At 47.0% G+C, this 21,781-nt stretch overlaps 1 protein-coding gene across 7 annotated transcripts in view; it reads left to right on the forward strand.

Moving 5' to 3' along the window:
* PACS2 (phosphofurin acidic cluster sorting protein 2) overlaps positions 1-21,781 on the forward strand; it is a 64,754-nt gene that overhangs the window by 31,010 nt on the left and 11,963 nt on the right. Inside the window, exons 7-19 of one of the 7 annotated variants that reach the window (XM_032192043.1) lie at positions 225-305; positions 2,501-2,560; positions 3,760-3,917; positions 5,517-5,607; positions 6,908-6,985; positions 7,595-7,716; positions 8,446-8,581; positions 9,289-9,393; positions 10,872-10,978; positions 11,698-11,852; positions 15,228-15,338; positions 17,459-17,567; positions 19,396-19,428. In XM_032192043.1, the coding sequence (XP_032047934.1) occupies positions 225-305; positions 2,501-2,560; positions 3,760-3,917; positions 5,517-5,607; positions 6,908-6,985; positions 7,595-7,716; positions 8,446-8,581; positions 9,289-9,393; positions 10,872-10,978; positions 11,698-11,852; positions 15,228-15,338; positions 17,459-17,567; positions 19,396-19,428 (1,346 nt within the window). The remainder of the gene's footprint in view (positions 1-224; positions 306-2,500; positions 2,561-3,759; positions 3,918-5,516; positions 5,608-6,907; positions 6,986-7,594; positions 7,717-8,445; positions 8,582-9,288; positions 9,394-10,871; positions 10,979-11,697; positions 11,853-15,227; positions 15,339-17,458; positions 17,568-19,395; positions 19,429-21,781) is intronic. The other 6 variants (XM_032192044.1, XM_032192046.1, XM_032192047.1 and 3 more) reach the window with 6 other exon arrangements.

Raw genomic sequence — 21,781 nt, forward strand, 5'->3', positions numbered from 1 at the left:
AGTGTAGAACTAGGGCCGTTTTGCTTCTCTGTTCTGGTATTCTGGCTCTCTGCAGACCTGGCTCAATTCCTTTTCCCTCTGCCACCATAACCACAAACAATTAAAGCAAATGCTGAATGCCTGGAAGATAGAGCAGCATGTTCATAGAGGGAACATTGTTAGCACTTAAATGCTCGTGTGTCCCCAAGCCACGAAGGTAACAAAGGAATCCTCTTTCTGTTCAGGATTTGGATGATGATGAGTACGAGCTGGGGAAGCCCAAGAAGCAGCGGAGATCGATAGTAAGAACGACGTCCATAACCAGGGTCGGTGGAAATTAGTTTTACTAACACTGATGGGGTTTGGCCAGGATTTGCAGTGCATGTGGCTTGTGGGAGCAGCAGCACTAGGCACGCTGGCCCAGCAGGGAGCCTGGGGGCATGGTCACAGCATGTGAAGAGAAGGCAGAAGCTGTCAGAGCAGGGAGTGGGGCAGTCCGTGGTGTGTGTGCCGTGAGTGTCCTTCGGCTGCAAGATGAGGGAGCTCCAGAAATCATGTCAGCATGTGAAATTCAGCCTCATAACGAAGCCAGGGCAGAATCTGTGCTCAAGTAAGTCCTGAAAGCATAGCTTCAAGTGAAGGGAAGCTCTTCTGCTTGTGCTCTGCTTGGGAGAGACTTGTGGAAAGGTTTCAAAACAAAGTTAAGTAGCTCAGTTGGGCTGGAGCTTGACGATGAACCTGAGGTGGTGCATGTGCTGTTGAGGAAAAGGAGTAGCTGGATATTGAAGGCTTCTTCATGCAGCATGCAGCCATCTGCCCTCTCACAGCAAGCATGTGATTGCCTGTAAAACTCCTGTGTGGAGCACTGACTTGTGCTGGACTGCACCATAATGCAGCTTTCTGCCGACACAAGCACTTGTGCATGTCTGTGATGACAATAACTCAAATCACCATAATGGGCTAGGTTTCTTTTTGGACTTAGGAGTCGGTTTGGAGTTCATTTGTACCCTCTGTGAGGCTATTTTTGAAATCTGTGTTTTGAGAAGGTCTGGAATAAACACCGTTTTGACTTGAATCTACAATTAAAAAGATCCTTTATGGACTAGGAGTAAGCTAGCTCATGTGCTTGATGTCCTTAGTATTGTTTTCAGGCATTAATGACAGCACAGGGCAAAACACACACCTTAGTTAATATTTGAGCAACTTCTTCCTAATAAGAATGGCTTTCTGTCCCCGACCATTCAGCTGGTACTGAATCTCTGGTGTGTAGAGCTGGTGTAAGACCAGGTTACGTTCTGCCAGGAAATTTAACATCAGCCCAGCTCCAAACCCACCAGGGCTCCTGTCTGCCAGCTGTCAAAGCATTCAGGCCAGTGCACAGTTCTTGCCATGCCACCTCAGCTACTGCCTGCTTTGTGTGCTCCCTCCACAGACTGCCACGCTGGTCTGCGTGATGAACGTTTTTGCTTTACATCCCGAGTCAGAGCACAGCTCGAGCATGAGAGCATGTTGGTCCTGCAAGTGCAGTGGGGACAGCGTTTGAACCTGGTGAATTTATTTCACCTGAACTTCAGCTGGCCAGAAGGCGGCACAGCTTGCAGGATTTACATTCAGTGGAAGAGTGGGGTGGGGTGAAGTGTCCGAGGCCAGGGTGGTGGGACCAGGGGGACATACAATAAAAGCTCACATGAGATACAGTCAAGCTAGTAGATGAGCAACTTGCTACACCAAAGAGTGGCCTGGTGCTAGCCATTTTCTCCTCCCTTTCCTCCTGACACAGGGATGCCACTTCAAATGCCCTGAACCAGCTCTCTTGCCTGTGCCTTCCTGTGCCTTTTCCTTAGAGTGTGTGTGTGAGGTTGGGCAGCGACAGAGAAGGGCTGGGCAGCTCAGGATAAATCTCAGCTGTTTGGTCCTGCGGGAGAGAAATAGCTCTTGTGTGCAAGTGAGCACAAAGGCAGTGCAGCAGCTGGGTTTGTGTTATTTTGGGCTCGGTGCCTGCTGTTTCCTAGATCTGTGGGTATTGGACTTGGAAAGCATTTTTCTGATAGATAAGTGCAAAGGACAAGCCTCGCAACTTCTCTGCAGTGCTACTAGTCGTACAAGCAAGCCTGAACTGCAACAGGAAAAACAGTTTGATAGAAAATACGTCTGGTCTGTGGGTCTGCGGGTAGAGGCCTGTGTTGGCTCACCAGTGTTGAGATCTGTAGGAGCTGACTCTCAAATGCTCACCAGAAATTTGCTGTCCACTGTGAGTCCAGCCAAGAGTGGTGCCATCTATCGGGGCCAGAAGGCTTATCATAATGTTTAGTGGAGTGGGACTTTGTTGTAATGCAGGGAAGTGCCATAGGTGTGGAAAAGCTGATTTCAACGTGTGTATAGCAGAGATTTGGTTTGTGGTGCCAGCAGATTTTTGACTTGAAGCAGCAGCTAGAGCACCCGTGTCATGTGTCCGGGCTTCTTACTGGGAGAAGACTGTTCACTGATGCTTTACTTACGTAAAAATGTCTTTGACTTGCAGCAACAAAACTTCAAACAGAAGGTTGTGGCGTTGCTGAAGAGGTTTAAAGTGTCTGATGAGGTAAGTAATGCGTGCTGGAAGCCTTCCTGTCTGCATATTGCTCTCTTTACTGCTTGGTGTGCGCCCTGCTGTAGTCATCAGGAACATTATCCTGTTTCCTCTTAGTTCTCTTCACTTTGTTTCCAAGTCTGCTGTTGATGTGACCTGTCCTAATGCCCTGGCCTTGCATGGAAGCTCGAGGGCCAACTTTAAAATGCCATCAAATGTTTTCTAGATCAAGTTTTATCAGAACCAGATTTTGATAATCACTCGTACCCATTAATTTCAAAGAAAGCTTTGAAATTATCTTTGGCTCTTTCAAAGGCAAGTAGACTACTCTGTATATTGCTTGTGAAGTTAAATTGCTGCCTGTTTGATCATCTTACTGGAACAGCCAGGCAAGACTTGAAAAACTTTGATAGGAAACGCGGATGCACAGGAGAGACAGCTGTCTGGTCAGAGCTAAAAATGAAAGAGATCCAGAACCCAGAAACCTGTGTAACACTGAGGATCTGATAGAAAAACAGTTAACAGCTCGCTTGGCTGTCAGTCTGCATGCAGATCCTGTGGTTTGTGGGAAAGAGTGAGCAACTCCTCATGCTTCCTGACTCTTCCCAACAGCCCTGCAAGCTCTGCTGTTCTTCCCAAGTCAGCTCAGCAGAGTCAGCGCCTGTATCTGAGGTCTCAGCCTGCTGTTTTTTGGAGCTGCCACTCAAAAAGAAAGCTCTGAGCTGGGTACAGCGGTGTGCTTACTCTGTATGTGGGAAGAAACCTTAGGGAAGTTTTGTCATGGGATACCTGTTCTCTTCAGGTTTGCATGCGGGTTGCAGCTGATCCTTGTCCAGGTTTGACACCTTCTGTGGACGTTTTTGTCACATTTCTGCCTGCTTGGGTACCAAACGTGAAATTAGGATGTGTCATGGCAACTTTTTCAGTGAAACCCAACCCAGATTACTCAGTTGGGAGCCCTGCAATTCTGTGCTTGTTCTAAGAATACTGGGACTCCTTTAGGGGCTTTCTGAAGGCTTCGTTTACAGAATAGAGTTGACCAGTGAACATACTCCATGGTTAATAACTAGAAAACTAGTCCAATAACTAGAAAACTAGTCCAAGAGGCAAGTATTGCTTACACAGGTACTGACAAACTTCACCCCCAAACTTCACGGGCTCTGTTTGACTGCTAGCAGAGTCAGCCATGCCTGCTTTTCTCCTGCACATAGGTTCTGGATTCGGAGCAGGACCCAGCAGAGCACGTCCCAGAGGTGGAGGAGGACTTGGACCTCCTGTATGACACGCTGGACATAGAGAACCCCAGCGACAGCGGGCCAGAAATGGAAGATGACGACAGTGTCTTGAGCACTCCAAAGCCAAAGTTAAAGTAAGTGTGGGGTGGCTGATGCTGGGGCAGACGCCTGCAGAGCAGTCAGTTTGAGGAACTGCTTGGGGCTCAGTCTCCTGAGAGCTGGGACTGAAGAGGGACAGCGTGCAGTGTCAGCACAGATTAGATGGATTAGATGGTGTTTCTATTCTCACCCCTCCACCCTGTTCCCACCTCCCTTGACCTGGTGTCAGAGCAGCAGTATACGTTAGGATAACTTGATAATTGCTTGTGGGTTGGGTGTGGGGTGTCTAATTTCCCTTCTTCTTTTTTCCTCGTTCCCTTTGCAAATAGTCTGCCTGCCTGCCACCTGAGCACAGGGGTAGGAACTGCTGACAGGCAGGCAGTGGAAATAAACTTGACACGGATGTTCTGAAGAGGTGGTAGAAACAGGCAAGGAATCTGGTGCTGCGGCAGAAGAAGGGTCGGAAGCTGCAGAAGCAGTAGTAGTGATAGGCAAGGCGGTCTTTCTGGGAAAGCTGATAAGACCCTACGTGGAAAGAAAGTCTTTGCAGGGATTAAGGAAGTAGAACTGCAGGAAATAAAGGAGCTCTTCAGGGCCTGAGGGTGACCGACTGCAGCAGAAGTAGGTACACCCAAGCCTGTTCTGAACCAGCTTTTGTAGGTGCTGGTGTATGGCAGCACAGTGGGGCTGAGCTGTGGATCGCTTCTACTTGGTCCTGGGGAGATGCTTTCTGGCTTCCTCTGCCCAGTTCTTGCATTCATATCACGAAAGGAATGTGATAAATGTTGATGCTTATAGGCATTATTTCTTTCCTGCAGCAACAACAACAAAAAATCAGTTCCTTGAATTGTAATCGAGTCTTGAAGCCTGCAGTGATGATCTGCCTTTTTACATGGAGGCACAATCTGATTGCATGCGCTACCTTATCTTCTTGAGCAAATGTGCAATTGGATCCCAGGGCTGGCAGCCAAGTCCAGATGCAAGCTGGAAATAAAATGCACATGAGCACCAGGAGTCACTTAGCCCACAGGAGCGGAGAATGGGTGGGGGGCAGTAATTCTCCTTCACTTGCTGTCTTTCAGTCAAGAGCTAGACCTTGTCTGGAATGCCGTGTAGTTCAATCAGCGTTTGCGAAGCTGAAACAAAAGCTGCAGTGTGAAACTCTGCACCTGGTGCTGGGGGTAGGAAAGGCACAACTGCTCGTGTGGGGTGAATGTGCGTTCTGTTCTGCTCGGTGAAAATGCTGGGCCCGTGGGCCCATCCCAGATTTTATGGAAGTAAAAACTTCTGTTTGGTGCGTCGCGTGAGAGCATGCAGGCATTCCTTGTGAGCGCTTTATAAATATGATCTGGTGGGTGACAGCTGACATGTTGGAGCCGGTACATGGAGGTCGGTCAGTCAGTGCCAGGGCTAGACAGGACTCCTTGGACTTTCAGGCTTGTCCTGCTGTCCTGGAGACCTTTCCTCCCCTTCCTTTCACTCACAGGATCAAAAGTAGCTTGTAAATTTTACTGGAAGTGTAGAGGAGTGGTAAGACACTTTGGGAACAGTCACATTTCTTTGCTGGGAACATAGCGGACTTTCTCTGTTAATGCTCTTAATAAAAACAAACTGTTTTTGTTTTCCTTATTCAGACCTTATTTTGAAGGACTGTCACACTCCAGCTCTCAGACAGAAATTGGTAGCATCCACAGCATCAAGAGCCAGAGAGAGCCATCAAGTCCTGTAAGTCGTCTCAAGAAGGTTATCTGTCTGCAGTTAACGTAGCAGCCTCAAGGTCTTGTCTGCCCATCTGCATTCCCTTTGAAATTAAAGTGCTCTGACCACACGGTGCTAACCTGTCGTGTTCATCCTTGATACCTGCGCTATCTCTATGTACATGTGTAAATTAAAGCACCCTCTCTGACCTCCTCCAAAGACATGGATGCAGAGACGTGAATATTCTGCCAAGAAAGAGTGATTTTATTTTTTTTATTTTTTTAACAGAAATCAAGTGTTAAGTCAGCGCCTTCAGTTTATGTATTGAATATTTGCTAATAGTGTGAATATCTCCACGTTTTCAATACACTTGCAGTAGCCAGGATGGGAGATGTTGCCTGCGAGCTGTAGGGATTCCCTGACCCTGCTTGGAGGAAGCTTTACCACACTGATGTCAGGTTGCTTTTCCTGGTGGCTGGGAGCGAATGCTGAAGTGAATGCTGCTCACCCTTTTCCATCTCCTGTTGGATGGCAGTACTAGGCACAGCGAATATCAGCACCAATTCTGGGGGACTTTCTTGCCTCTTGTACACTGTGTGGTGTAAAGTATGTCTCTCAGTGTAGTAATGGATCTGTCTGAGGGTTTTAGGCACTGAGTATCTAAGGCTGAGGGAAGGGGGGGAGCTGGAGCGCCTCCTGTCACAGCGCTAACGAGCAGCCTCGATGGGAACAAGTGGGCTCAGGGGCTGGACCTGCCTTGCCTGCGTCCAGGAGCTCCAGAACAGAGCCTCCAGTGGAGGCCTTGCCCCAAGCACCTTCCCTTGGTCTCACAAGCTGTCATATTCACGAGACGTGTGTGTTCCTTATCTGTGTCTGATCCGGTGCTGCGTTGCCAAGAGCAGTGCCAGGCCTTGGCATCGCAGGGAGGCCGCCGAGCTTGAAGGCACCCAGGCTGGTTCTGTGAAGCAGCTGCAGGGCCGTCTGTGCTGGTTAATGCCTAACCACATCTGGTACCACAGCTGCAGAACCACAGGAGGAGGCCTTGCAGGGCCTGGGTCCTGTTGGATTGGTACCAGATCTTCTGGTAGGGTTTTGTGACCCGAATTTTAAATGCGACGGTTGCATTAAATCTCTGTTAGCAGGATTCAGCTGCTGCCTTGCCATGTCCCGCGCTAACATATTCAGTTCTGATGTGAACAGAAGCACTCACGGCTGTGCTGCGGAGCTGTGCAGTATTTAAACTGTGACTTTTGAACAGCCTCATCCAGGCGGCTTGGGTGAAAAATTGTGCTTCTGTCATACCTTCTAATGGTTTTCTCTTCTCAAGCAGGTAGAAGTGCCTGAAAAGTCAAAGACTCTCGGAACCAAACACCCAGGCGACAGTATTTCTGACACTGTCTCTTTTGTAAGTTGCAAACTCACTTGTTAACGTTCCTCCTGGCAGTTTGGTTGTCAACTGTGAGCTGCGTTCTGTGGCACATGTCTGCCTGTTCATGTAGCAGCATATACAGCACAGCTGATGTAGGCAATGGTAGCTGCAGTGAAGATAATGCTGAGCTCTGCTCCTGACCCCAGTTGTTGGAGGTTCTTGTCTTTCAGCCTTTTGACATTAAAATGCTTTGCATGGCTTTCTTTTTAAACAGCCTTTCTCTTGGTTTGAGGAAGGCTGGCCTGAAATATGCCACTGAGCACGTGAATCGTCCTGGAAAGTATTCTTGGGGCTGGTGCATTATGTCAGGCAGAACTACTACTTCCAGCTGAATTGGCAGAAATCAAGCTGGTCCTGGGGGAAAAAAAAAAACCCAAAGCTCAAGTTGCTCTGCTGAAAACATGCTATTTGTACATTTCTCCAATGTATTTCTCTCTCAACAAGACCGTATTGACTTTGGCCTTGAGTAGCGTGTCTGGAAGGGACGGGCTGCATGTAGCCCAGCCAGGTGTCCCTCCTGCCAGCCCTCGTGGTAGTCACAAGGAGGGAAGGGTTTGTTCCTGACTTGGTTCTGTGTGTTTGCAGGAGTCCAGCCAGCAAGCTGAGGTTCAAGAAGCTGAGCTTCCCACACCAGATGTGTTTGTTGAGAAGCTCCCGCCCAGCGGGAAGATCACCAAGACGGAGTCCCTCATTATCCCATCCACCAGGTAGAGCAGTGACACAGCATTGCACCTGCTGCAGGGCTGCTTGGGAGGACGTGGACAGCCTGCTAGCCTTTGTTCGGTATGGCCTTTAGGCATCGACTGCAAGGAGCCCATCCTTGTGTTCAGGCACTTGAGAGGTGGGCCTTGGGCACTTGAAAACCAAGAACCCTGAAAAGGAATACTGCCCTGATGTTGCTCAGGGATGTTTACTCTGGGGCTGCATGCTCAAAGATCCTGTTGTTGGATCAGCTGATGCAGATTTTGGCCGTAAAGGTGGTTGTCGAGTCTAAGTTCCCTAATAGGGGAATGAACGTGATCTTCAACAACCACACCATGTAGTTTATTTGGTTATTTGTAAGCAGATAGATGCTCTTTTGAAGAGGTATTTCTGTGCTGCTTTTGGGTGTGAGTCTACAGTTTGCGTGGATGGTTCATATTATGCTGGAGCGGCAATTAGCATGGTGGTGGTGGTGTGTGTCTTGCTCTGAAAGTCTGCCTGTGACTCTGAGAACACGATGACAACATTCTGTGTGGCTGCACCATGTGCTCTATAGCTTTTGCACCATCAGAAGCAGAGTTAGCAGATCTCAGGCTAGCTCAGGTTTACATGTGTGAATCTCCAGTGCTTGGAGTCGTGTTGCTGGGGTTGCCAGATGAGGGTGATCTAGGGAGTCTGGGGGTGAATTTTGCTCAGATATGAGCCAGGTCTGGAATGAAAGCATTTCTCTCTAGCAGGTCTGAAGGGAAGCAGACGGGACGGCGGGGAAGAAGCACATCTCTGAAGGAGAGGCAGCCAGTGAGGCCACAGAACGAGAGAGCAAACAGTCTGGATAATGAACGATCTCCAGACACCCGGCACCACTTACAGGTGTGAAAAATATTTCTCTGTCTCCAGCCACTCATGGCTTTTGTGTTCTCCATCTGTCTCCTGTGATCCCTTTCCTTCTGGCCCAAGTGCTGTCCCTGCTGGAAAGGTACAGGACCTCACAGCTCCAGGAAGGAGGAAATTTACTTCTTGGCTGATAATTGTACCTTCCATGCTGTCTGCTGGGCTTTGCCAGCTTGTTGCCAGCCATAAATTGAAAACACTGGAACAGATTGTTGTGATGAGGGACAAATAGGGATGTTTTGAGGAATTACTCCTTAGAAATAAGGGAAGTTGCAAAAGGGGACTGATTTATGCAGAATATCTCTGTGCCATGCTCTTGTTAACTGCAGGACTCTGTTAATTCCGTCCTTGACAGAGATAGTTGCTTGTTTCTGTAAATCCAGAATTCCTTGAACTACTGTTAGTTGATATAAAGTGACTTAAGAAAAATGCATTGCGGAAGGAGTAATGGCTGACAAAACCAAGGTGGCCAATAAAGGAGCCTGCAGAATATTGCAGTGCTGAAGAAGCTGACAAACGTCACTGCCAGTAGTCAATGTGTCCACTAGCATGTATTGCTGATGGAGTGACCAAGAACTGGCCAGCTCATGCAGAGCCACCTCTCTCAAACTGCAGGAGCTGGAGGTGCTGGTATGAGGATTAAAGCTGATACCTTCTGTTGTTCTGTTCTGTGTCTTCATTTCCAGATCCCCAGGAAAACGGTGTATGACCAACTAAATCACATCCTGGTTTCTGACGACCAGCTGCCAGAAAACATTATTCTTGTCAATACTTCTGATTGGCAAGGCCAGGTAAATGCAGGAGACGTTATCTGAAGCACTGTTCTTCTTGGGAATTGACCTTTACCACTAACCAAGTAGATTCTGCAGTGGTGGTTCATGGGGGTGGCGATAAATTGAAGGTTAATTGCCTACACACAGAGTTTCACCAAGAGATGCTATGGATTTTGTAAAGCTTTGTCAGTTCAATCTTTTCCCAGAGACTTTCTCTGTTCTCTGAAAGGCCATTTCTTCTGGTTAGCAGCACAACAGGTATGGCTAGAGCCTTGCACTCAAGAGCTTGCTTCTCCACTATGGTAGGAAGGGATAAAGGAAGCAGGGAGGACACATCTTTGGTTTAGGCTGATGTTGCTGGGCACTGGTGATCTCCACAGGAGAAAATACTTCAGCATTGTTGATTTGCACATATTTTTGTGATTCTTGTCTGGGGATGCATCACCACATCTTTTCTTGGTGTGTGGTGTTTGTGTTAAGGAGAGCTCTGAGCGCTGCTCTCTTGTACTGGCAATGTGGAATCATGTGCTTTGGGTTTGGGTGGGGTGTCAAAACAAATTTTGCTCCTTTCTGAACCTCAGTCTGAGACAGCAATAAAATATAGAGAGAAAAGGCAAGTTAAATGTGCACTGGTTGAATGTGGGCTGTAGAACGTGTGCCAGGTTTGTGGAGTTATGTTGGCTGGTTCTGCTCTCTGCTTCTAGTAGAACTGGGGTCTCAGTGTCTGAGAGATCAGAAATACCAGTTGAGTTACAGGTTCCAAGTCACTCTAAGCATGGAAGAGGGAGAAATGCCATCTAGAGATGGAGAGAGAGCTGTGCAGGTTTCTTCCAGCAATGTATATGGTATCAGATGAGATGATGATGGCATTGGCTAGGGTGTGAGGATTAGTGGTGCAGAATTTGAAAGTGAGATAACTGCGGACACTTGTCAACATTTTATCCATATGTACTTCAGGTGTATGTTAACTTTTTTCCCTTTGAGCTGCATGGAGGGGGAAAGGTCCAACACAAGGAATGTAGCACTATTTTTTGTTGTTGTTCTGGTATTCGAGGGTAGGCAAAATATTAGAATATTGTGTTTGTCAAGTCCTTTTAAATCAGAGAGCACCGCATGTGCAGTTCTGCAGGCAGGTAAGTAGAGAGCATCTGCTCTTACCCAGAGCTGTCTGCTAGGCAAACAGCCTTCTGCTGCTGCCCTGCTCCCTGCGGCCATGAGAACTGCTGGTCTAGAGTCATCACTGCCAGAAATGCCATGTTTTGGATGTAGTGTTCGTGTTTGTCAAGCAGTGCTTCCATCTTTGTAGAGGAAAAGCCATTCTATGGCTGATGCACAAGGAAAAGGTGTCTGGGAAACAGCTGCATCACCTACACGTTGGGTATGGGGAGAGTGCCCACACTTTGCTGTGACAATCCATAGGAGGCTGGGGGGAGGTGAGATTTTCACGTGGCAAACTGTAGCCAAAAGGACTTTAACGTGTTCTGTTCTCTCCTCAGTACCTATCAGATGTCTTACAAAAGCATACCTTGCCAGTGGTCTGCACATGCTCCTCAGCTGATATTCAGGCAGCTTTCAGTACTATTGTCTCCAGGATACAGCGATAGTAAGTGACCCTTTGCTTCTTCGGTTGGTGAGCCTCCTGCAGGAAGGAGGGCTGGCAGTCCTCAGCTCTAAAAGCCTCTCAGCTCCTGTGCCCCAGTGCTCAGGGAGTTTTCCATCCAACAGTGGGGGAATACTTCTCCCCAGTTTAGTCTCCTGAAGTCCGAGTTGTGTGGTTCTTCAGTACTTGCCAGCCCTGCAAAGTTGTTGCTGTTCTGCCACGTGTGAGGACACAAATCTCTCTTCATTGACTGAATTTAAGAGATTGTACTTTGTAGGCTGCCTCCTATGTCAGATCTAATAACCAGTAAAGCATGTGAAGATAATAGCTTTAAAAACAATTTTTTTTTCTTCCCTTAAATTAATTCCCAGATAATGTCCTCCATTGCTTGAGGCATTTCCTAGCTATGTATTGAGGGCTGTAGATATGTTCCAACACAGCTGTTAGTTGCAATGGGTACATCCCAATGTAGATTGTTTATACAACCCTTTGTAAACTATCAAAATGTGTGGAAAAAGAAGCAAGAAGACCAATTAAGAAAGTACTGAACAATGTTGCATTTTGTTAACAATGTTTAAGCTGCTGATAATGATTTTGATATTGCCTTGTGTGTTGAACGAGCTCTTTTCTAATTTGGTTGTTATTAACCCATTTTTTTGACTTGTTCTGATGTAGTTGGTTGGAAGCACAATTATGAACATGTTCCCTCTTTTTCTGTCTAGCTGTAACTGCAATTCTCAGCCTCCAAACCCCATTAAAATTGCAGTGGCCGGAGCCCAGAATTACCTCAGTGCTGTATTGAGGCTCTTTGTAGAGCAGCTGTCTCACAAAACCCCAGACTGGCTCGGCTACATGAGATTTTTGATCATCCCTCTAGGTAAATAAGGAACAATTCTTTTTCGTAGAAAGATGAATGGGTTAAATGTGATGTGTTCCCTTAGCAGTAGCCTTCGTGAAAGCTTTGGCCAGGTATATGGTGTTTAAATGAGGCAAAGCTCATGCTGGCATAGCGTTGCTTAATGCTTGCACTGCTCTTGTGTGAGTGAATTTCATCTTTATTCTTGATGTCAAAGTCTGCTTGTAAACCTTTTGCCTAACATAAGGGGTTGAGTCCTTTCTCCCACAGGGGCAGGCTCGTATATATACCTTATTATCATGGTACAGTGAATGCACAGAATAATGTTCTAGAAACTCTTGCCCTGACTGAAATCTTTAATTCATTGGGCACTGTGTTTCCCAAAGCAATAACTGTTCAGGCCTTTCTGAGGCTTACACAGAAAATGTTTATTATGGAGGGGGGTAGAGATAAAAAATGTTAAAAAGGCTCTGAAACTGCTGAGAGTTTAAATTATTCAAATTACATGCATCTTTTGACCTTTCCTTCACGTGCTCTTCTCCTCGGGTTCTTTCCTCAGTTTTCCAGCACCTTATCTCTGCCCTTCCAACAGCTCAGCAAGCCTGCCTGGCTGGGAAGTAACCCAGCTTGGATCTCTTGTGTCCAGGGAAGTGGTGTGCACTGATAACAACATCAGGGGTCTCGTTGTCACAGTCAAAAATGTGAGGAATGCTGGAGCAGAGAGGCCTGGGCAGCCAGGCAGTCCCTGGTGCTTGTGGGCAGGGGAATCTGGGCAATGTTGGTGCCATAAGTGTGTGATGGCAGAAGTTGGTCCAGTCCGAGGCTTGGCTTCAGTGAGTGTGAACAGGGCACTTAGGTGAAACAGGCAGCAGTAACCTTGAAGAGTGTTTTTTCCAGTCTTCTAGGCTTGGGACCAGCTGATGGCATTTGCTGTAGGAGTCAAGCTGCTGCCCAGCACCCTGAGCAGTGGATAGAAGGCTGTTGATTTGGTGGTGAGATGTGCAGGATCAAGTGAAAAAGAACAGGAGCCCTGGATCCTTCTGTAAGGAAGGCATTTAGTTTCCAAAGTAGTTGGTAGCAATAGGAGAGAGAACCCTTTAGGGGACAGAAACACGAGAAAGAAAGATTTCTGCAGGCTCCAATTTGTTTTGAATGAGACTGTGTGGCTGAAGATTTGGGTCCTCACGTGCTGCCTGTCTCTTAGCCTACAAAAAAGTTTTCCGTCCTTCAGTCTTTAATGGTCTGAAAATATCGTCTTTTTGAAACTCATGCACAAGATTTAGCTAGTGTTTTGGGGTTTTGTTGTGTTTATTTTTTTAACCTTAAAACTTCAGTAATTTAAAAAATAAAGCACTTTCAATTGATAAATGGAACTGTGAATGTTTCTTGAATGTGCTTTAAATATAGAAACTTCTCTCCTATCGTGGCCTTTCCCATAGAAGTCTGCAGTATTTCCTGACTGGATCAAGTGCTTATTTCTGGCACTTCATTAAAGTGATTGAGCAGCAACGTCTTCTTCCTGACAATTGAAAAAGCACCAAAGACAAGATGGGGACCATGCCATAAATGTCTTAAAGGAAAAGTTTTCTGCTGTTAGCAGCACCTTCAAAGCAGGGAGTGGTGGGGTCTTTTCTAAGGTGGCTTTACCTTCAGCTACATGCTGCAGGGACTGAAGAGCCAACCTGCAGTGGTTTATTGACACTGAGAAATGCTGCTTGTCCGTAAATGTCTGTACTGGGAGATTCGGTCCTGCTTCGTGCTGCCAGTTCTGTGGCTGAAAGACTCCTTTAATGCCCAAACTAGTGGAGAGACAGTATAAAAGATGCAAGCAAGAGAAGGAAAAAAAAAAAAAGTTGGGATTATTTTGACCGTAGTTTTTTAAAAAAAACATTTTATCTAGCTCCCAGGGATACAACTTGGGATATCTTTTGTTTAGTACTCGTTTCCAGCTGCATCTGCCATGCATGTGTGCTGTGTTTTTCCAGCATGTGGGAAAGCTGTCACTTCTCCAGCGTGTGACACCGAGCTGCTCCACGTGCGCTGCTAAAAACGCCACAGGAAAAGAAATTACAAGGCTCAAAGTAGCCATTTCCAGCAGGCTCCAGGGGAGAGCTTAGGCCTCGGTTTGTAATGACTCTGAGGGGAACTCAGGGGCCGTCTGCTTAAACGTGGTGTGGAAGTCTGAAAATGAGCACTGGTTTGGAGGGTGAGAAGCAGTGGGTTTTTCCACAGTGAGCTTTAGATGCGGACGGTGAGCATATTGAAGCAATCAGGGGTGTTTGGGGCAGGAGCTGTCAGGTTAGCGATTACCAGCCGATGACACAGCTGTTGTGGTCTCTGGAAGTGAGGCTTAATGTGAGAAATCAGCATGCAGGAAGGACAAAAATAGGCTGCTGAGGAGAAGCTCTGAGGCCTGTACAAAGTGTGAATGTACAAGGCTCATGCTGAGCATGGAAAGAGCAAAGCCTGAAATGTGGTGGCTGGGCAGAGCAGCCCTGGCACACCTCCTCTCCTCTGCTGGAGAAGTTGTTGTAAGATCAGGTTGTCTGAGCTGGGGACACGTCACCTAAAATGAAAGTGGCAAGTGTTTTGACCTTTCCCAGGGCAGAGGTGGTGGCTTCAATGCTTTCCCCCCCCTGCTCGGTGGAGGTGTGAAGGCAGGTCTCCAGCCAGGGCTGCAGGCTGCAGGCAGGACACAAAGTTGGTGAAATGAGGTCTTTTCCATGCTCTTAGAGGAGCCACGAGGCTTAGCTAGGGCACGCGGGGACCTGATGCATGTGCCAACATTCACCGGGACTGTCATCCTTGGGCTCTGACTTCTGTCTTTAATTATAGCTTATATATTGCATCTATGGCCATTTTGCTGCTCCTCCTATTAAACGAGGCTCCCTGGGTGGTTTTCCCTGGTTGCAGGTGATCTCCTCTCCTCTGTTGCAAAAGAGCAATGGTGTGCGAATGGTGTTTGGAGGAAGGATCTGTCTCCTGTGGCCACAGTGCCTGCAGGGACGAAGTGCTGCGGGGCCAGCCTCTCACAAAACTGAGTGATGGAGATGGAGAGCCACGTGGCCTCCGTGTCTTCCAAATCATTTGTTTCCTCAGCAGTTTCGCAGCTCTGTTTTCCTTGGCTTTTTAAAGTTTAATTTGGCGGGAGGGAGAGGGGAGAAGGGAAGGTGTCACTGAAAGTGGTGCTGAAGCAATCTCTCTGCTGGGAAGTCTATTTGCATGCTTTTGTAGAGATAAGCTGGACTACATTTTGTTGTTATAGTTGAAGAAACTTATTTCTGGGATGTCTAGTATAGTTGGATTTTGGAATTTAATTCCTTGCAGACAAAAAGAAAAATATACCTGCGTTCTGTGCTGGGAAGAACAACTGTCATGTTTTCCTTTCTTTCTTAGGATCTCATCCAGTGGCCAAGTATCTGGGGTCTGTAGATTATAGATACAACAACTTCTTCCAAGATCTAGCCTGGAGAGATCTGTTCAACAAACTTGAAGCACAGACCACTGGTAAGACCGTGAGTCTGTGTCTGGCCTGTGTGGGATAAAAGGCTCGAATAAGTAATTTTAGTAAAGGTCAAGTAAATATAAGAGGAAGCAGACAAATGTTTTTGTTCCTCTTTTTTCCTAACTCCACCACATTCCCTTTTCAGATGCTGACCTTTGTATGTCCTCTGCTTGGTGGTTTGCAAACAGCTGTTGGCTCCAGGACGCTAGCTGTCTCTGAGTCACTCTGTTTTTACCTAGCTCTCAGCTTTGTTCTTTGGTGAGGAGGTCTCACAGACCACCATGTTCAGTACATTGCTTTCTGTGACCCTTCAGAAATTGTCCAGCCCAAAAGATTCCAAAAACTGTAAACTCTGGGAAGATTAACTTCTGTTAGTTGCACGGGGGAATGACCTTGGCATTTCTGAAATCCGCTGGCAGGATCTTTCTCATTAAAAAAGAATTTTGTTCTTCACCAGTGCTTGTAACATGTGAGAGCTGCCCTAGGTCAGATCAACGAGTTCCTGTTCTGATCTGAATCTGTTCTAGGCCAGCATAAAGCCTTGCTGTTTGTTAGAGTACTGATTTGCTTAAAATATTAATGCTTACAGTTTTTCCTTCCATTCCTTCGAGAATGGAGAGAAACAGGCAAAAGGAGGATTTTCGTCCTTCATTTAGGGCTACATGAATGGTTGAAACTGGAACGAGGAGCAATCCTCTCATGGTGGCATATCCCCCATGGGAATTTCACTAGCAGGAAAAAACATCATGGCCTTTGGAACACTTGCATGGGTGCAAGGGTTGCAGTGTGGTTCTCATGTTGGAGTTGTAGGGGGTGCCTGAGGCTCCTTAGGGAACAGATGCTCATGGAAGTCCTCTAGCTGTGAGAGGAGGAAAGAGAGCATCTTTGCAAGGGATTGTTCAGAGCCTTTTCCAGCAGAGGGGAACTTGTAAGGACAAGGCCCTAGGCAGCCTGTTCTGGAGGTAAAGTTAGCCCTACTTGGAGCAGGGGGCTGGACTAGAGGTCTCCTCGTGTGCCACCCAAACATTTTTCCTTGATTATGAGCTCATGGAAGAAGAGATGCACAGAACAGTTGTCTTTTAATTCCTTGAAAATGGAGACAAATGTCAGTACAGATTCGGCTTTTGTGTCTGCCTTTTAGGGATACTTCATTACTGTAGAGATCCAGCTCAAGAGCCTTGTTTGTTCTTTGTAGATTGTATGCTGCAGCCCTTTTTTACTTGCCTGTGTGCTATGAGGAAAATGCATCATCATTTTTGTGCCATCTAGGCCTTGTAGAATCTCCATATTTATATAGAGAGATTAATATTGGACATATATGTATATATATATGCATATATATATATATATATATATATAAATAACCACACAGAAGCCCTGTGATGGCATAAGACAATCTGGTAAATAATGATAGATTTTCATTGGTCCCTGAGCAAGAAATTGTAAGAAACTCTGGGTGAAAATGTTCATTAAACCATGGAAGTGCCTGGTGAGGGTAACTTGCATTCCCTTGATTTCACAGTTGAGATGCTTTTTCTGAAACAAAAGGAAACGGAAGGCATTTAGGAAATGCCTTCCTGTCAACTGGAATCAAATGCACTCTCACAGACTTTGGGCACGCTTGCTGCTCCACAAAAATGATCTTTGTGCTCTTCCATCCTTGCGTGCCTTTCACATGTCTTTCCAATGGGCTCAGCAAGGCCATGAGTTCTGTAGGAAATCAGGTAATGCAAACACTGGTGTGAGCACAGCAACTACCCAAAGGCCTGGGAGAGGTAACTAAGCACTTCCTTCAGCAGATATACAGTCTGGATGGAGAAAAGTCTAATAAGCAGCTACACATTTTCAGATAAAAGCATTTTAACAAGCTTCACCATAACACTTCAATAAATAGTGCTGTGCCACATGCCTGTGTATCTGGTCTGCCTTCCTAATGTTTTTATTTGGTACTCCTGGAGGTTGTTTGCTTTTGTGTAGACGCCTTCACAGTCAGCTTCCTTTGGAAGATGCAGTTCTGATGAAGCTGGCTGGGTACCATCAGCTGCTTGGCTGAGCAAATGGAGGGCAGTGCTGGTGATGGTCTGAGAAGTCGCTTTGTTGATTGTCCTCTCTTCTGTTGCAGTTCCAGAGGCACCTGATGTCGTCTCCAGAATAACGCAGTATATAGCAGGGGCAAACTGTGCACACCAGTTGCCCATTGCTGAAGCAATGCTGACGTACAAGCAGAAAAGGTATGTTACTAACAAAACGCTCGCTATCCAGAATGGCCATCATGTTGAAGTGAAGTGCTTTACTCGTCTTGTGTGCCAGCAGCTTTAAAGTCACTCCAAACTGCAAACACCATGGGAGCCTCAATGTGTTGCCCTTAGATAGTAGTGAACCTGCAGCAGTGTGGGTCATTAAGCACTGTGGTTTCTTTAGAGACCCGCGAGGTTTGGGGAAGTAAGGTTGTGGACTGTGGTGTGCCCTCCCCAAAGTATCTTCTATGCGATTTGGCCTTTTTGCACTAGTATCAAGAGAACTGAAAGGCTTTCTTTTTGGAGTATAAATAGCAGACCTTCACACAGGGGAGACAAAGCCCTTGTTAATCGGCAGTTGCAGGCTACCAGCACCCCTACTTGGGAGAGCTGACATTGACCAAGTTTTATTTCAGCTGCTCTTGAGGGATAAACAGCCTGTCAAGGAACTGGGGTCTGAAAACAAGATTCAGAAGTATGTAGAGCCTCATAGAGCCGTTGTCTGTGAAGAAGAGTAATTTAACACTGCAGGAGAGAGAGAGATTGTTTCTGAGGCACAGTGGAGAATGAGAAACTCTAAATCACACAGATCCCAATAACTTTTCAGAGCAGAATTAACACCCACATGTGATTTCTCTCTATTCAGGACCAGCAATTTTCTGTGGGGCATGGATGGTTTTAACCATTAATGATTACCCATCCCAGGTTGTATCTGATCTTTTAGATACAGCTGGTCTATTAACAGCTCATCTGTTAACAACCATCACTGGTGCCTCATTTGCTTAAGAACTGGGAAGGATTTAAGGAGGGGGCAGAGTCACTTTTTTCCCTCTTCTTAGACATATTTATTGCTGGTTGGAATTGCTTTTCCAATCCTCTGTCTGTTCTGCATTACTTTGCAGAAATGATGTAGTGAAGTTTAGCCCATTCATTATGCTCTCCTAATGAAAATATTCTAGATTGGCTGGTCCATTAAAGACAGTACATTCTCTTTGCGTGTTTGTGAATTTCTGTAATGTTAACCTGATAAAAGTGAAGTTTGGAGAGCCACGGGGAGCTCGAAGCTCTTAACTTCAGTCTTTTTTTGTTGTTCTTTTTGGTGTGACGACTTACCACAGTTACAAATAAAAAGGTCAGTCACCCCTGGTGGAGCATTAACCCCTTCTGAGGGCTGTTTTTTCTCTCCTCCCTTCAGTTGCTGGGTTCTGCATGAATCTCCACTGCTTCCTCCATTCAGTTACAGGTTCATTTTTGTCATTGATGCACAGTTAATCATTTTGAGTATCTAGAAAGACCAGCTAGCGTATTTTGTTGGAAAAAAAACCACCTGAAATCTACTTCAGCAACACACACCCCTCTCAGCTGTGCGCATGACCTCTTTTCCAAGCTGGTCTCATCCATTTGGATTTTAGACCTTTTGGACCTTGCAGTGAGATGTTTGCCACTGCTGAGATGGTTCAGATCATGCTGCAAGTTCCAACCTTGCAGAACGTTGCTTGGAAGAGATCACTGAGACTGAGTCAGACCTGTGGCATAGCCTACAGTCTTTTAGTATCTGTGGCCACTTTGGAACAGCTTCCACCTTTAGCCAAGTACCACATGGGTAAACTGCAGGGTGAGCTAGAGGAACGAGCTGTCCCAGGGAGGGATGGACAGTTCTCTCTTCATGTAGCTTTCTTTGGAAATACAGCGATCTGTCATTGGCAGTACTGTGGAAAAAGAACACAGACATTGTGTTTCCGTTAGCACTATCTATGAATTCATCACTTTGTTGTAAGTATAATAACATCTTTATCTTTTTCTTTGGTTGCTTTCTGAAAAGGAAAAAGAGCTTTCATTTTGATTTTACTCTAAGGTATCAGTTCCTTTTAGGTTCCCTCTCCCATCTCCTGTCTCTCTTCCACCCATGAGCTGGTCTTTTGTGCCTTGTTTAACAGTTCGTGCAGGTCTGGGATGCTCAGTTTGTGCTTCAGGTTAAATTCTGCTCGCTGCTTTGAAACGATGGCATTTGCTGGCAGAATGCATCATTAAAATAACCGCTCTGCCTTTGGGTCACACAGACGGGTTGCCAGGGCATACACTGAGTGGAGTGCAGGGCTTATTAAGGAAATAGCTTTGAGCATTAAGACACCTAGAAGGTAGGTTTTGTATCTTCCCTACTTGCTAGTTAATCCTTGCTGCTTGGTTACAGCTATCAGAGGGTGCAGCATAGCTCCAGAAGGATTAGGACTGAGCAAAGGCTTTTCATTCCCCATCTGCTGGACCTGGAGTGCTCTAGGTGGCACTCGCTGGCTCAGGGCATGCCTCGGACCCCTGGGTTTGGGGTTGTGCCAGTTGGGGTTCTCCCTCAAGGCCAGAGGGGAACGGCTTCTCCAAGGCCACCTTCCAAGGCAATGGGCCAGGTAGAACCAGCAGCACGACCTACCTTAATTTAATTGCAAGGCAAATCTCCCAGGATCCTAGCATTTGCTCTGTTAAACAAGCCCAAGGTCCAAGGAGAGCGAAGCCAGCCAGCCAGCCTGTAGGACGTAGCCGTGTGTGATGAGCCGCTTCCTAACTTTATCGCTAGCTGTCCCTATTCTGACTGACCTCTGCTGTCCTTCCCGTCCCCTTGTTCTGTCTGTCATGCCGAGAGGTTGGCGCATGCACTGCCTGTGACGGGCTGCATATGGAGCCAAAGCTTTGTCCTGTTCTTTTGCAGCATCTGCTGGCCTTACCTGAAACTGGGGAGGCTGGGAGAGGGGAAGGTGTTCAGGAAGGAAATGCTTGTCATGTCGACCTGTCTGCATTGCACTGGGTGACCGACCTTGTCCCTGAGCACTGGGAGGGCTGGTGGTTACTGAATTGGCAAGGCAGCACCTGGGGAGCTGAGGCTGTGCTGGCAGAGGTGTGCCTCTCTCTGCTTGGCTTTCTTGAACAAAGCACCGTGGTATTTGAGATCTGACGCTGTCAGAAGGTGCTCGCTGGATTGCTGCTCAGTTCTGTGTACCTGGGCTGCTGTCACCCACTGTAATTTGGCGTCCAGCACAGCCCATGCCATGTGGCTTGGACTTGCATGAACCTGGGAGCAGCTTGGCTGTTGGAAAAGAAAGCGCTGCTCGCTTGTCAGGGTGAGGGCTGGGTTAGTTCCTACTTCGTGACGTGTTTATTAAAACCTGGTGTTGTAAGGAGAACTTAAACCGACTCTTGAAACATGAGGAAGTGCTGTGGGTTGGAAGGTGAGCCAGGTTCCTGGGCAACAGGGAGCAGGGGTAATGCTGGTTTCTGCCTGCAGGGCAAGGAGTCCAGGTCCTTTCTCTGAGTGCTGCTGCTAAAACCCACCTTGCAGCAGCTCCTGAATGTGAACACAGCTTGTGAAGACGGACCCGGTCCCTCCTCTGGCTCAGCAGTGCCCACATCACCCGCCTTGTTGCTGCGTGAACCTCATGAAGCCAAAGGAAACGTAACAGGGATTTACATGTGCCCTTCACCTGGTGCAGCAGTGTGGAAGAGGACAGAGTCAAGGCTCAGGAAATACCCTGGACGTCCTGTTGAGCATGGCCAGCCCGCTGTGGGAACAGGAGCGATGCTGGCTGAGAGCTTCCACTGGAGACTTGGTGGGACAGGGGCAGCATTAGGCAGCAGAGAGCAGCAGCTCCTCCGTGGGAAGGATGCTTCGTACCACAGACAAACCTTGGAGGGTTGGTGATGGTGCCTGGCCCGAACTTGCACACAGGGCTGCGAGTCCTGTCGTGGTGAAGTCCCCTCTTGCCTGTTGATCCCCTGCAGGACTCGCTTGGGATAAAGCAAATATCTGAGACCCTCCTGCTAGGAAATCACAGTCGTGTGGCTGTGTATGAATCTGCTCTGCGTTGCTTAAATTGGAATGAAATGTGAAAAGGCTAACGGCGAGCATAAGTGGAGGAAGCGATTATTCAGTTTCCCTCACTGTAACCTTTGTGTGCTTTGTGGCTTATTTTGTACTTGGTCCCAGAAGTGAGAGAGATTATTCCTTCCCTTTGCCAGGTGGGTGACTCCTGGTGATTTGGCTTGTTGTTTCTAAGAGCCTTAAAGCATCTAAATCTGCCTGCGTGTCTTTGTTCCATCTGAATTAATTTCTTCTGGTGGGGAGGGAGTATGTGAGTCTATTCCTGGACAGTTCACCTTTGAAGGATTGATCTCAGGTGGATGGATTTTGCACAATCAGTACCAATAATTAGACAAAACCC

Source organism: Aythya fuligula, chromosome 8 (assembly GCF_009819795.1).
Source record: "Aythya fuligula isolate bAytFul2 chromosome 8, bAytFul2.pri, whole genome shotgun sequence".
Lineage (NCBI taxonomy): Eukaryota > Metazoa > Chordata > Aves > Anseriformes > Anatidae > Aythya > Aythya fuligula.